The sequence below is a fragment of the Mytilus trossulus genome, chromosome 4 (genome assembly GCF_036588685.1).
Source record: "Mytilus trossulus isolate FHL-02 chromosome 4, PNRI_Mtr1.1.1.hap1, whole genome shotgun sequence".
Lineage (NCBI taxonomy): Eukaryota > Metazoa > Mollusca > Bivalvia > Mytilida > Mytilidae > Mytilus > Mytilus trossulus.
Genome location: NC_086376.1, coordinates 35650078 through 35665926, shown reverse-complemented (window position 1 = coordinate 35665926; position 15849 = coordinate 35650078). Strand labels below are relative to the sequence as shown.

The 15849-nt window shown below is 32.3% G+C and overlaps 1 protein-coding gene across 1 annotated transcript; it reads right to left on the bottom strand.

The window, feature by feature from the left end:
* Positions 1 to 1498: 1498 nt before the first annotated feature.
* LOC134715201 (mitochondrial import inner membrane translocase subunit TIM44-like) lies at positions 1499 to 15846 on the bottom strand. The gene is made up of 15 exons (XM_063577231.1): positions 15591 to 15846; positions 13730 to 13873; positions 13081 to 13170; positions 12618 to 12695; positions 11254 to 11322; positions 10289 to 10438; positions 9296 to 9365; positions 7129 to 7195; positions 6155 to 6240; positions 5380 to 5472; positions 4842 to 4966; positions 4349 to 4399; positions 3300 to 3389; positions 2591 to 2701; positions 1499 to 1746 (listed from the first exon to the last, which is right to left on the bottom strand). The coding sequence occupies exons 1-15, from the start codon at positions 15642 to 15644 to the stop codon at positions 1627 to 1629; spliced, it is 1398 nt and encodes a 465-aa protein (XP_063433301.1). The 5' UTR covers positions 15645 to 15846; the 3' UTR covers positions 1499 to 1626.
* Between the last annotated feature and the right edge of the window lie 3 nt (positions 15847 to 15849).

Genomic DNA, 15849 nt, shown 5'->3' with positions numbered 1-15849 from the left:
TTGCTTAGTATAATATGATAACTTCAAACTTCATCTATTTAATAAACCTCAAAAGTTCACTTCATACATACATGAACATTGTGTCACTGGTTATGACCCATTGCACTTTATCATCATCATCTGTGACAGAGTCGATCTCAACTAATTAACACCTACTTACAGAAAAGTCGATAACATTTTATGTGTAATTATCGTCTTTCGTCATTTCCCCTTCTAATATAACCTCCTTGGTTGATTCAACTACAATCATGGACAAAGGAATCTGTATTTAGTGATAATAAGCATTGTTCATAAGTTTCATAACATTTGGTTGAGGTAAACTAAATTTAGAGAACGAAAACCAACTATGAGATGTACGTATGTACAGGTGGATAAGGGTAAAACTTTGATGCTCCCTCCTCAATGGCGGGGGCATAAAAAAGAAGCACAATCCACCACTTATCATTACACAGTAAATTCAATATTGGGGAATACTTTTAAACCAGGGATAATATGCTCTGGTATTCAATACCGGTACTACAAATATCACAGCAAAAGCCTCCAGATCTGTTGGATCTACGTAGGAACCTCAGGAGTTATCCTCAGGAAGTTAAAAGTCAAGCCTACACAACTTTAGTGAGGCCTGTCCTTGCGTATGCCAGTGCTGTATTGGATCCCTACCATCAACAGCAAATCCAACGACTCGAAAATGTACAACGCCAGGCTGTCATATTTGCAATGGGGGACTACTTCTCAAGGTAATCTGGTTGCATAACGAAAATGACCCAGCAACTAGGTTGGAAACCACTGGAACACAGAAGAGCCAGGAACAGAGTTATCATGTTCTACAAATTTATAAATCATGTTGAAGAAGTATCTGTTCACACACCTGCTCAACCACTGTGGTTCCTAGTCCTAATTACATCAGGCAGATCAGGGCCAAACTGGATTGCTTCAAGTACTCATTCATTCCTGCCACCATCATATCCTGGAATAACATACCTCCAGACAGCCAAGCTTCCCAGCCTGGGGATCATTTTTGACACGCTATCCAATGTCAGCGTGTCGACACAGATCTCATTTTAACTAAATACTTGAAGGTTTTAGCTGTTCACTCACACTGCAGTATTTACACTCAAAAATAAGTCCACTCATTGACTAGAAGATAGATAAATATACTATTAAACCTTTCATTGACACATGCTGAAATTGCCTTTGAAGTAGTTACCCGCTTATTGTTACTCCAAGCAAACAAGTTTTTTGCTCTTTTTCCATGTTTTGTGCTTGGGTGTAGAACAGCATATACCAATAGTAAAATTTGACAATTGAGGTAAGCACACATCATTAAAGCATTTAGCTTTCATGTACTTATATAAAACTTCTCATGATTATTTTTCAAACAATGAACAAAAAATACATTTTCCTTACAAAAGTACATAGTATGAACTGATATCTTCTCCATGTGAATTGTTTTCAAACTGTTACTATGATACACTCACAAAATTTAGTGGATACAAACTTGGTCAATCATATTAATTTTATTTGTTGCATTTCTATATTTCATATAATAGTACATACATAAATACATCATTATTGTTTTAGTTATCACAGCACAGACTATAAAATAATTCCTAGATTGAATCAATGCTATAAAAATTGTGAACCAGTTACGGCAGAAATGTCTAATAGTTTCCATGCTGCTCTTGGATTGAATTCTTCTTGATCTCTACATAAAGCCCAAACATAGGTTACTCTCATTATTTTGTCCTGAAAAAAGAATTGTAAAGGAAAATTAATACATCATCAAGTTTATCAAGTTCTACGAATTTCATATTACAAGTTTTATTACTTCTAGTTCTACTTTTTAGTGACCGCCTTCAACACGTTGAAGTTTATGTCACTTGGACTTGACCTTAACTTCAAAGTTCAATTAACTTAAGAATAACTGTAATAATAAAGTCTTGAACGATCAACCAATCTATTAAGTGCCATAAAGATGTTGAAAATTGCAGCAGCAGAGTCGTGTTAATATTTCATCTCATATCTACTGTAATGTGTATAAATAGAAGAGAACAAAATTTAAATTAAACAATTGTTTGTTGTACAACTTAAAAACATGTTTGTATTTTATGAAGAAAGTACCTTCTATCTCCAGTTTATAAAAACTAGGATCTAATTATCAAATCAAGTTTTATTTTGTTATGTTTTAACCCTAAGCCAGTTTTGTTTTCTCTTAAATCTACAGGAAACGATTTATATTTGTCCCTATGTCTGTTCAACTTCACTAAATATTATGTTATACCAATTATTTATTCTACAGGTCAACAGTGAGTTCCTGCTTATACCAGTATCCTTCACACAATTTTCAATTCAATTATGTAAATGCTTAATAATATTTCAATACCATATTTATCCTTGGACTCAGATGTAAACCAATCATAATACTGAATTTGATGTTTCGAGCTAAAATTAAGTACTCTGACAGCGTACTGTTTTATGAAGGGCAGGCAAGATTTCTGTCATTTTCGGGATATGAAGGCAGTTTCAGGTCTGAAGTATGGTAAAATTTTGGTGTTTTTCTGTCTGGTTGTAGAATCACAAATGTACTTACTGGATCCCCTTCAACAACATTGCCTTTCTGATCTTTAACTACTATAATCTGTTGTGATTGAAACATTATAACTAATACTGGTCCTTGTTCCATCATCTTTCCAGCAGCTAACTACAAAACAAACTTTAGATTATATAAGGATCAATATCTCTTTATTCTAGCATAACAATTGCTTTTTCTCTCAGCTTCTTTTAGATGTATATCAATAATTTATAGAAGACATACTACAACTGACTTTTCTTTACTTGTAACTAAATTTGTTTGAATGCAACCCTTGATATTCTTTCCTTGCTTGCTATGAAATCTTTTTTGTATGTCTCTGAATTTGCTTTCAGGCCCCAAAACAACAACACGTTTGTTTATCATAAAGCATGACTGAAAATTTTCAGAATTTCTCCACCATCTACTGTCATTTTAAAATTCAAATGCTGCCAAAGATTTCACATATTTTTCTCTAGAACAGGCATATATTTCAATACAAAACATAAAGTGCCATTTTCTTTTTGTCAATGGTCAATCCCGAAATCCTGAGCTTAAAAACATTCGATCCTGACGTCCCAAAAAAGGTCCTGTCGTTCTTATCAATAATTGTATATCACTTAGGTCTGTCTAATACTTTCTAATGTGATGCTTAATAAAATACAGAAAATGCTTCATTTCCTGCAAAGGCAGACAATCTAAAATTAGTGTACTGATGAGGGCTACTTACATCAAGGTTATTTATATCTAATACTCTAGAACACATTACATATTTAGCTTTCTTTACTTCTTTAATTGGTGCTGCTAATGCATTGAATGGCTGAAAAAAAAAGCAGGGTTAAATTTATAAATATTACAAACACATTCCTTTCATTACCTTTTCATATCAAAGAAGCTAACTTCAACTTTTTACATGGATATCACTTTCTCAAATCTCTCTACATCTACATACTTAAACACATTATAAATTACTAAACTAAATTGTTTCTTGAACATATGCAAATGACCTTTAACTTGATGACAAACAGTAATGGACTTTTTCAGTTAAGGAGGTTCGAGATCTTACAAAACATGTTTAACCCTGCCACTGTTTTGTGTCTGTCCCAAGTCCAGAGCCTCTGGCCTTTGTTAGTCTTGTATGTTCTTTAAATTTAGTTCATTTTTATGTTTAGGAGTTTGGTGTTCAAGATCTTCTCTGTATAAACTTTAGAATGGAAATGGGGAATATGTCAAAGAGACAACAACCCGACCAAAGAGCAGACAACAGCAGAAGGTCAGCAGTAGGCACCAACCCAGAAAGAAAATCCAGCACCCAGAGGTGGTCCTCAGCTGGCCCCATAATAAAATTGTATACTAGTCGCTCAATTAATGTGAAAAGAAATAAATGTCAATTTTGTTTTGAACTAGTATACAATTTTATTATGGGGCCAGCTGAGGACCACCTCTGGGTGCTGGATTTTCTTTCTGGGTTGGTGCCTACTGGTGATCTTCTGCTGTTGTCTGCTCTTTGGTCGGGTTATTGACTCTTTGACATATTCCCCATTTCCATTCTAAAGTTTATACAGAGAAGATCTTGAAAGGGGTTGCTTGTCGGTCAATTAATATGAAAAGAAATAATCAAAAATAGGTAAAAAATAGTTCTAGCTAAAATTTTCAGGTGGTAATGGAATGCATTTTAGAAGGGTAAACAAAAGTGATATCAACTATTTAATGAAAAGAAAATAGATCATTTAATGTTATAACATACTGTAGCTTATAATAAAATACCAGCATACTTACTGCTTCATAGCACCAATCTTTTAATATTGTTAAGTCACCTCTGACAATTGCCTACAATGAACAGGATATTATTAGAACTTAGAATTATCAATACCAAGGCAAGTTACATTGTTCTTCAGCCAAAAAAATAATAATACAGTATTGATTTAGTAACAACAAAATTAGAGTGCTTTGAGCTAACTCTCATCATTTTGTGGGTAATCTGTTGCATTAAACACATTTATTTCCTTAGTGTGTCTTAAATATCAATGGAATAAAGTGCTTTTTCTTGGCTGACTTTTATTGTATGTATTTCTTGTATTTTTTTGTCTATTGATAATTCAAAAGATGTCACAACTATACAGTACTCATAGAAAGTTTTAAGAGTTAGTCATACCTTGTCCATCATTTAGGACAGTAGGATGACCCATATAAAAGTTCACTTTTGTTGACTTCTGTTGCTGTAAGTCTGTGTCAGAGATGTTTACAATAAATCTCCTTAATTCAAACTTACCTCTAAAATATTAGGAATTATTTCTTTTTCACACATTTTTAAAAATCTTTCTTTATCAAAATCTTGTTCAACTTTACAAATTTCTGTTAATACATCAGACAGTTCTGTTTTACTAAATACACCACCTAGAACAACAACAAAAAAGATAAATCAAATTACTGGTTGACAACATCTGTAAGGTGCACATGTAATGTAACTTCACTCTGACATTTAACCTGACAAATGGGAGAGCAACATTTAGGTGGTGGCCAGGTGACAATGACCTGCTGACAAATGGGAGAGCAACATTTAGGTGGTGGCCAGGTGACAATGACCTGCTGACAAATGGGAGAGCAACATTTAGGTGGTGGCCAGGTGACAATGACCTGCTATATACCCTGTTATATTTTGGTTTCTAGAACAATATGCTGACATAGCGTTAAAAGGACAATACACAAAAAAAACAAGTTTTCTGCATATATGCTATTGAAAAGTATATATGAGTACATATTTCGGGTTATAGGTGGATTTCTAGCTATTTCAATAAACTAAAACTTACCAAATAATTGACCCATTTTATCTGTAAAAAATCTTGTTCCTCTGACTAATAAATGATCACTTTCATCATATTTCATCTTTAAATCAAACACCTCTGTGAAAAGAAAAGAAAAACAGTTTAATACATTATAAAATTAATACATGTTGAATATATCTCAAACACTTATGAGCAAATATAACTATTTTGGTTCTATGGTTCTTCTAAAAATTGTGACAAAACTTTTTTTTTAAAAACATATATTAAAATAAGAATGTGTCCATAGTACATGGATGCCACAATTATCAATTTTTATATTCCATGGACTGTAAAATTGGATTTATTTGGCATTAAAAATTAGAAAGATCATATCATAGGGAACATGTGTACTACGATTCAAGTTGATTGGACTTCAACTTCATAAAAAACTACATTTACCTAAAACTTTAACCAAAAGTTTTAACCTGAAGTGGGACAGGCGGACAAACGTAATGGACGCAAAGACCAATACATAATTCCACTAGGTAAGGCATAAAAAATACATATAAATATCTTTAAACAGGAAGGAGATGGAGTCTGGTTGAAATATATTTGAATTATCTGCTTCACCCAGCGCAAATGGATACCACCACAGAGGTCCAATCCTGAACAGTTGAGGCCAAAATTGACACAATATTTGCACTTGATACAGGTCTGAATTTGAATTGTAATTAAAAATATATGACACTTTACAGTTTTCTGACACAGATTGAGAATAAATTTAGTCTGTTTAACTGTTTCAACAATTTTCAATACATACTATTCATATAAGCATTATTATCTTTAAAATTCTCCCAACTTTGATACCATTTAGAATCTTTATGGAGAACCACACCAGTTGACTCACTGAAATTATAATAAATGGTGGCCACAGTTAGGGTTTATTTTCTAGCATTCAGCAGTAAATAATGACAAAAACACAAAAGATTACAAAAAGATTCCATTACTCACCTCACTTTGTTTACCTTGAACTCGTGAGGGACAATTCAGGTAGGAATGAATTGATGAAATGTCTCAAAGGTGAAACTACTTTATTTTTCTGTTCTGGTCTGCATTATTTTTAAGATATTTCTGGATTTTTTTTTTTGGATATTCATATGTAAATGTATCAAAAGTTGATGGGTTATTTCAAGAACATGAGCCTAAAAAATGCTGTAAAATCCATTTTCCAACTGTTTCCCAAACACAGCTAATCTATGGAGAAAATGTCATTCTCTCAACAGTACAGCCTTTGATGTTGTAATTCTAATGCCAATTGCCAAAATTAAGTTCCTTTATAACTAAAAATATCGAAAAATGAAATAAATTATATTGCCCAAAGTGTGACCCCTTAAAATTCTGGTAAAGAAATCTCTCTCTCCTGCCCCAAAAATGTTGAAAGGGTGAAGCACCCTCTAACTTCAAATCCTAGATCCATGCCTGTTCTGATCATGGTAATTACATCAACTAAAATTGGTACTTGTTACCTTACACACAGTGTAATCAAAACAATTGATGCTATAGTGAAAATAAGTCTTTCTCCTGGTTGATAAGTGTTTCTTGTTTCTTGTTTTTTTATATAGATTAGACTGTTGGTTTTCCAGTTTTTTGTGGGTCTTTTATAGCTTGCCATTTGGTGTGAGACAAGGCTCAGTGTTGAAAACCCTTTGAGCCATAATAGTTTACTTTTACAAATTGTGACTTGGATAGATAGTGGTCTCATTGGCACTCATATCAGATCTTATATCTACTTACTCATCAGCATCTACATGTCTGTCGTCTCTTGATGACATGGCAAACTCTGATCTCATCCGCAACTTAGCTGGAAAAAACAATAATACCATAGTTAAGTGTTACCAATAATAGCATAGCTTAGTGCTATATAATACATTTAAGCAAAAATGTGATGTCAGTGAATCTAAACAACAAGAGTGCACACGCTGAAATGTTTCGCCTTCTTTAAGCTTTTAAGAAGTTAGCTAACGCCGCCACCGCCAGATCGCTATCCCTGTGTCGAGCTTTTTGCGACAAAATTCGCCGGCTTGACAAAAGAACTTTTAGATCATAAAATCAAATTTCCGTTCAGTGTAGTTTGATAAAACTTTCATTATCTTTCTAGGAGGTACAAAACTCTTCCATGTCTTGAAAGCACGCTGTCAATAAAAAGAATATTTCTATATATAATATAGCTACTGCTTTATGCATATATTAAAATTATAATTTCTCCTACAATTTGGAAACATTTCCTTTTGACTTTAAGAGTCATATATTGGAAATAGACACTTTAAAAAATTTCTACTTGTAGGGTATGAAACAAACTAAAATTTTATTTTGTTGTTTATAAGTAGTTTTCTTAAGTAACTTATAGAAACATCTAGAGTAGCATACGGTTGACTGCTGGTTTCAATGCAACAATAAATGGAAAACCCTGTTGAAATGTTGCTTATATTCACAAGATCTTCAGCTTACTTTAAATTGACATCAAGTTTTAAAAGCTTAATTCATAATGAACATGTCTAATTTTTCAACTGATCTGACTTAACATCCTAAAGCATAAAACTTAAACCTGAGAATGACATGGTTTCACACTATCACTTTTCCATGTTGAATGGACCATGAAATTGGGGTCATAACTGTAATTTAGTATAAAACTTAGAAAGTTCAAATCATATTGGTCAAGTGAACTAAGTTTCAAGTTGATGTGACTATAACTTCACTACCTTGACCGAAACTTTTAACCTAATATAGGGACACCTAATATAGGGACACACAAACAGACACACAGAAACCAGAAATCATAATGGTCCTCCACATAGCCTCATAGGATGGGAATATATAACTTGTGTCAAATACCCCAGTGTTAGTTTAATGAAACTCCACAATAACAGACCTGCCAACTATCTCGATTTTCGCGGTATCATCCCGATTTTTACCCCTCAACCCGAATCCCGATATCGGGATTGTAAAATTAGTCAGAATCCCGATTTTCAACAAATATACCCGAAAAAATTATTGTTTACCGATTTTGAAGTTTTTCTGATCAATTTTAAAAAATCAATCATTTTACCTGGGGACATATTATGACAAGTTAATGACACTTCGCTAACAGTCACAACAGGTGTCATAATTAGTGGTTGTATGTAATCAGATTACCTAATGGGTCGTAACAGTCCTCAACATTAATTTGTATACACAAATTTGGTCAAACAGCCTTTCAATTTTAATCAATTCATCATTCAAGCACAATTTGCAACATTTGCCGTAGTTCCACAGCAAAATCATAATTAATTGAAAGATGAGAACTGTAAAGAACTCTCAAGAAAACATCGTTTATCTTGAAATTTGTTTAATTTTTGAAACCAGACATCGTGTGTCTGTTGATTTAAAATCGACGCCATTTTGTATACACTTCTACTGTGTTACTGTATAAGCCTCCGCCGATAAGAGCACCTCTGAATACAAAGAAAGATAACTCAAATTTTATCCATTTTCTCATTGATACTGATAAGCCCATAAGTAAGACTAAATCAAAATCTGTCTTCATCCTTCTTACTTTAGGACATGTAGTTTTAGGTGTTTTGAGTCAAGGTTCATAGATGAGAAGGTCTTTGGAGGGGGGAAAGGGTGGTCTCTACTTTGAATCCTTTATTTTTAATGCCATTTTCTCTATTCCTCAGTTATTTTGTCAATTTTATAATTTAATAGTACAAGAATCATGCAAATAAAAGCCTACAAGCTCATCATTAGTATACCAAAAGAAAAAAGAAGAGAACTTAAACTATTTTAGGAGTAAAAAACAATGCTCACAGAAAAGTCGCTTAAATTGTAACCCTTAAAAATCTTGTCGCGCGCTAAATCCCCCATAGAGATTTTCAAAAGTTGGCAGGTCTGCAATAACTGGAAACAAATTATTTACACTAACCTGGTGGTTTATAATGTGTTGCTCCTGATAAAGTGGTTTCATCAAATTCATCTTTTACAGCTTTAACACCCTGTTACAAAGAAATTATTATTACATGTACTAAGTTTGAAATCTGCTGCTCTTATTAACAATTTTCCTAAAAGACCAATCGTCCACTTTCATCTTAACCATTACATGTAAACAGAACCTAAATTCACACTGTTGGATAACTAACTGATATTATTTTAAACTCTGAGTGTTCAGACAACATTTAAAAAAAATTTAAAATACTGTAAATTCAGAAATTAATGCGAGGTTTTTATTATTGCCAAAAAATGTGACTGAGTTGTAAACTCATTCATTTAAACTTGCATTTTCAAATATTTTATATGAATTTAACAGGATTTTTCTCAAATTTGTAAAAAATAAAATCGCATTTAAGTCTAAAATGACAAAATCGCAATAATAATAAATGCACGCAATATTTTCTGAATTTACAGTACCAGTATAATCTGAAGTTATTTTCAAATGTTCTAATGTTGAAACATACATTTATACTTTAGAATTTGAATTGCATAGCTGCTATTTTACATATCCATCATACAATAAATGTTCTTTGTAACCTCGTAATAACTTAACAATAGCTGATAAAACAGAGCAAATAAGATTGAACAAATGTATTCTCCAGTCCCATTTCACTTTTTTGGCAAAATTGACTCCTATCTTAATATCATTTTAGCTAAAAAGAAAAAAGAAATAAATGAACCATGAACACTGATTTTGTATGAAAAAAGAATTGTTGTGTTCTATTCCTAAATTGAATGGACCATCTAAATGATTAAAGTTTGAAATCTACTGCTTTTGAAACAGTATTCCTAAAGAGACCAATAGCTCTGCTTCAAATTAATCATTATACATTTGTACATATAAACAGAAACAATATTCACACTATCATATTATTAACAGATAAAACTTCAAAACTGTCAGACAAGATTTTTTACAAACATGACAAACCTGTGATATAGTTTTATATGATGCTGTTTTAGATATATGTTGTGTAGATTGTGATATTTTCTCTGCAGCTTTACCAGCAGTCTTGCCTAATTCTTCAGTAATCTCCCCTGCCTTCTTACCAATATCGGATTTCTGCACTTCTTCAAATGTCTAAATCAAACATAAACAGATATCAGTGATCACATTTTGAGGTATATCAAAAATGGTCTATTTGGTTGAAGGCAAAACACAAATTTGATTGAAATTTAAATTCATTATTTAAATGAATGTACTTAATTTAACTGCTAAAATTTTCTAATATTCATAGATCTTGTGGTATGAAATTGTTTAATTTCTGATGTGAGGTTTCATTAAATACTGTAAAACTGACCCTTTTAAGTACATATCGTCGCTGTTATGCAAAAACCTCGTATCTCAATTTTTTGCGGAAATCTTTTTATCGATTATTAAGAATTAAATATGTATGTTCCACTGAATGCGAAAATATCTGATCTTCTAACCAATCATTAACCCGAATTCTGACAAGTGACGAAAAAAGTGTAGTCGGATTGGTGAGACATTTTGTTGTGCGAAAATATCATATCTCAAAAGAAAAAAAAGATGGCACTAGCAGCTGAGATTATAACAGGTACAGTTTTGTCAATTTTTTGTCTAATATATTATGTATAGCTTAGAAATAATGAAAAGCTTTGAAAATACAATATAGGTGCAGAAATTTTTGCTCGCCTTGGTAATTGATTGGTTAGAAGATCAGATATTTTTGCATACATTGGAACATAAATATTTAATTCTAAATAATCGATAAAAAAAAATCAGTTTTTATTGCCTGGTGTAAAATTATGAAAACCTTAGATACGAGGTTTTTGCATAACAGCGACGATATAACATATTTATCTTTTTTGTTAATATTTGAAACATCATATGACTGATGTTTTTGAAAATGTCATTCCATGTATTTGTCTTACCTCTGACACCTTTTCTCTAACTCCTTTCAAGCTCTCTTTTAGACCAGATGTTTCTTTCTCTATATTTTCCTTTAATACAAATAATATAATATAAAGAGTGATGATGACAGAACCACAAGAAAACCTGGACCAAAACACAAAAATATAATATAAAGAGTGATGATGACAGAACCACAAGAAAACCTGGACCAAAACACAAAAACTTAACACTGAGCAATGAACCATGAAAATGATGTCAAGGTCAAATTCAATCTGAGAGACTAACATATGGATCATAAAATATTTCCATACACCAATGTAGTTTACTTATTGCATATACATATGTAGTAATAAAAAAAAGACCAACACTCAAAAACTTAACTTTGACCACTGAACCATGAAAATGAGGTCAAGGTTAGATGACACATAATCCTTTTGGTCCCCAATTCCTAAACTGTTTGGACCAAATCTCCCAAAATCAATCACAATCTTCCTTTTGTAGTCATTAACCCTATATTAAAATTTCATAGATTTCTGTTTACTTATACGAAAGTTTTTGAACGAAAACCAAGAAAAATGCCTATTTGGGCCCTTTTTGGCCCCTAATTCCTAAACTATTGGGACCAAAACTCCCAAAATCAATCCCAACCTTCCTTTTATGGTCATAAACCTTGTATTTAAATTTTATAGATTTCTATTTACTTATACTAAAGTTATAGTGCGAAAACGACACCAACGTCATACCATTATACATCAAAATATTTTCAAGTTTTGCGATCGTATAAAAAGTTATTGTCTGGAAACTAGAAAAATGCTTGTTTTTTTACCCTTTTATGGCCTCGTATTCCTGAATAAATGGAACAATAACCCCAAAACTCAATCATAGCCTTCTTTTTGTGATATGGAACTTTGTGGTACAATGTCAGAGAGAACCATACACACACGTAAGCTATAGTACATAAACTACAAAAAATGATTCTTTTTTTTTGCCCTTAATTCCTAAACAGTTGGCACGATAACCCCCAAAATGAATACCAAATTTCTATTTGTGGTATTAAACATTGTAAAACAATTTAAGAGCAATTGAAATAATTATTCACAAGTTTATATCCTGAAAGTAGAAAAATGCTTATTTTGGGCCCCTTATTCCTTAACGGTTTGGACAATCATCCTCAAAATCAATCCCAACCTTTCTTTTGAGGTATTTACCTTTCTTATTTAATTTCAAAGAGATTCATTAATGTAAATGAAAGTTATTGTCTGGACACCAAATGTGTCTTCGGACAACACAGACGACATCATACCATTATACAACACAAATATTTTTTTCCTGGTCATATAATAAAATAACTGTACTCAAAGTCAAAACATTTTTCAATACATACAAATTTTTTTCTTGCTTGTTTCAGTGCATCTGACTGTTCTAGTTTCTCTCTTTCCTCCCTAAATTTCTTCAGGTTTTCCTATAAAATAAGATGAACCAATATCAATATAAATAGCTTTCCAACAATTTGAGTTCATCTTGGGATTGAAAGTTCAAGAACTTTCTTTAAGCAAATAAAATGCCTATTTCTAAAAGTATCTTGATATATATTTGTTTATTCAGATAAAATGCCAACATGGCCAATAGATATGAAAATTTTATTCTTTTATACCATTCTCCTGCAATATTCATATTATTTTTACTATATACATTGTATAAATAACTTTATAATTTACTTGTTATATGTATTTTAACTTGCAAAAATTATCAAATATATAATGGTTCAAGCTTGATATTATACTGATTTAAACAGATATCTTATTGTAATACAATGATATAAATCCACAATATTGTTTGAAACCTACTTTCATTTCTTTGTTCTTTTCAAAGTCCTTTTTAATGTTTTCAAAAATATTCTGAAAAAAGTTTTTCCCACCTCCAGAATTATATCTGATCTGCAAAAAAATAAAATAAAATAATAAAATATATTTCAAAAATGACAGAACTTGAATCTGACATTTGAAACACTCAAACATTAAGTGGATATTTTAAAACATATTTTTGCTATGTCTTCTCAAAAATATGAAAAATTTGAATACAATCTGTGAGACATTGGTCATTATACTTGTTGACTTATTGAAACAAACAAAATTTTTGTAACAATGATTACCATAGACAGGGACGTATATAAGTATATAAGTCCTTGCCATAGACAACTATTTTTCTATTTCAATTTCTGTGTTAAGAGAAGTGCTGATTTTTTATTTTAAATAAGCTGCCTACCATATTTTTTGTAAAGGCAGTACAAAATAAATATTAAGCATCTGAACAAATTTCTTTTACAAAATAATTGGCCAAAATAAACTTTATACTTGACACAAGGAACAGCAAATTCTAAGACTGTGTGACTTTTCAAAACTAAACCATCCTTAATTCATGCTTGTAAAATGTAGCGAAACTCTAATTTTTTTCTATGCGTTACTTTTAATATTAACATGTGTACAATGTATTTACCTGTGAGAACCTAATATCATGTTTTCCATTCTGTGTATATGAAGAAGGTAAATGTTGTGCATATAACTGTGCACTTTGGAAAGATACTGTGTGTAATCTTCTTTCTTTATATATATTATGTTTACACATACAACATCTTACAACCTAGTAAAAAATAACAAAATAATCTTAGATATTTAATAAAACATTATATATTGGTGTCTAATATGACGCTCTCCCATTAATATGTCTGTCTTAGGTTCATAATGAAATTATGTAATTATCTGTTCCTTAATTGGCATAGCTTCACTATATTAGAGGATGATGTAGAATGGCTGCTTAATGTCCAGTGGCAAATTAATAACATTCTCAGGCAGAGAACATGTTAATGTTATGTGTATATTAACCTTGCTTTGTACTAGACTAACACCCTTTTGAAGCCTGCTAGTTAACAAGGTAACAGTTTGATGGAAGTAATGTCACATTACCCTGACGCTATATGGACTTGCTGACAAGTCTTTTGTAATCTTCACAAGCAGAACAATCGGTTTGTAATGAGAAATAAAGTCTTAAATATTAAGGAAAAAAGTACAAGAAGTTATTGTTCAGGAGTTTTTGGAGATCATGCAGTCATTATTAATGGACATGAATACACAGTGACTGTAACATTTTAATTTATTATACTTCATGTCAAAATGCCAGACTTTGATTGGCTAATACGAGGGTGTCAATTTACTCTATTACCCTTCATGGAGACGCTTGATCAAGTGTGCGCTTGATTAAATATTATACGACTCTATCCTATGACAAATACTCTATCACCCTTCACAGAGACGCTTGATCAAGTGTGCGCTTTATTAAATACGACTCTATCCTATGGCAAATACTCTATTACCCTTCACAGAGACGTTTGATCAAGTGTTTGCTTTATTTAATACGGATGGTTATGTACAAGATGTCACAGTTTATTACTTTGAATTTAAAAAAATCGAAAGTAATAACAGAACATTCAGTATAATAAATTAAATAACACATAGTTGAGAGGGTGATAGACCAGTTTGGAACCCCTCGAAAAGGCATTGTCAACCTTGGCTTCGCCGCGGTTGACAATGTTTTCTCGGGGTACCAATCTGCTCTATCACCCTCTCAGCTATGTGTTATTTATATAATGTTAGGTCAAGTGTGTTATCTGATTGTATCAGGTAAACATACATCTGTCTTTTCACTAGAAAATGTATGTAAGGAGCACGGAGCATTAGGAGCCCGGATCACCAAGGTGCATTAGAGATATTGTCCCATGTAGGGAATCACTGAAGCATGACCCGAACGGCCCACTCTAAAGCAGTCATTGGGCCCCGCATTTATGCCACTGCCTGTGCATGATTAGAGTCAATTCGTCAAGTCAGTGCATACATCTACAAATTGCAAGATCTCATAGGCAGATTGAGGGGGGGGAGGCCCCCCCTTTTTCATGTGTAAAATTTGGTTGATTATATAGGGAATCATTGAAACATGACTGGAGCGGGCAGGCCCCCCTCACTTTTAGATCAGTTACATTGTATCAGCCCCACCCCCACCCCACCCCCCACCCCCTTTAGGAAAAGTTCTGGATCCACCACTGGATCTAATCCGACAATTGATATTGTTGTCATTCCTATATTGACGGTTAAATAGCCAGCCTTATGAATTATAAGGTGACCATCAAAATATCACATCTCTATTTATCTTATGCAATGACTTTTGCAGGGTCAAAACTGTCAGAAAACGAAGGGCACACATCAACAAATTAAACGGGTTGTCGATTTGAGAATGCCTTCAATCATCTAAAGACTAATTTAAGATATTAACACTCAATATAATAAAAGCTGTGGCATACATTTACCTGGGATAAATTAGAATTCTTGGAAACTTTGAAAGCATGGCTAAAAGTTGCCATATTTATTTATTTCCGGTAAAATGGGTATGCTTGATTTGTGTGGGTTTTTTTATAGACCGGACCAAATCCTTGATCGGGACGTATCACTATTACAATATATAGCGACTAAATAAATGTCTGCATGAACATTATCATAATTCAGTATTGTATGAATTTAAGTGTCAAGTTTAGCACTAGTTCAAACAGATGCATAGTATGTCAGGAG

Bases quoted from the DNA above. Each gene is read 5' to 3' on its own strand.
- LOC134715201 (XM_063577231.1), bottom strand. From the start codon at position 15,644: ATGGCAACTTTTAGCCATGCTTTCAAAGTTTCCAAGAATTCTAATTTA. The intron at 13,874-15,590 runs GTAAATGTATGC...ATTTTTTACTAG, and splicing joins AGAATTCTAATTTATCCCAG to GTTGTAAGATGTTGTATGTG. The intron at 9,366-10,288 runs GTTTGTCATGTT...TCTTTGTAACAG, and splicing joins CATATAAAACTATATCACAG to GGTGTTAAAGCTGTAAAAGA.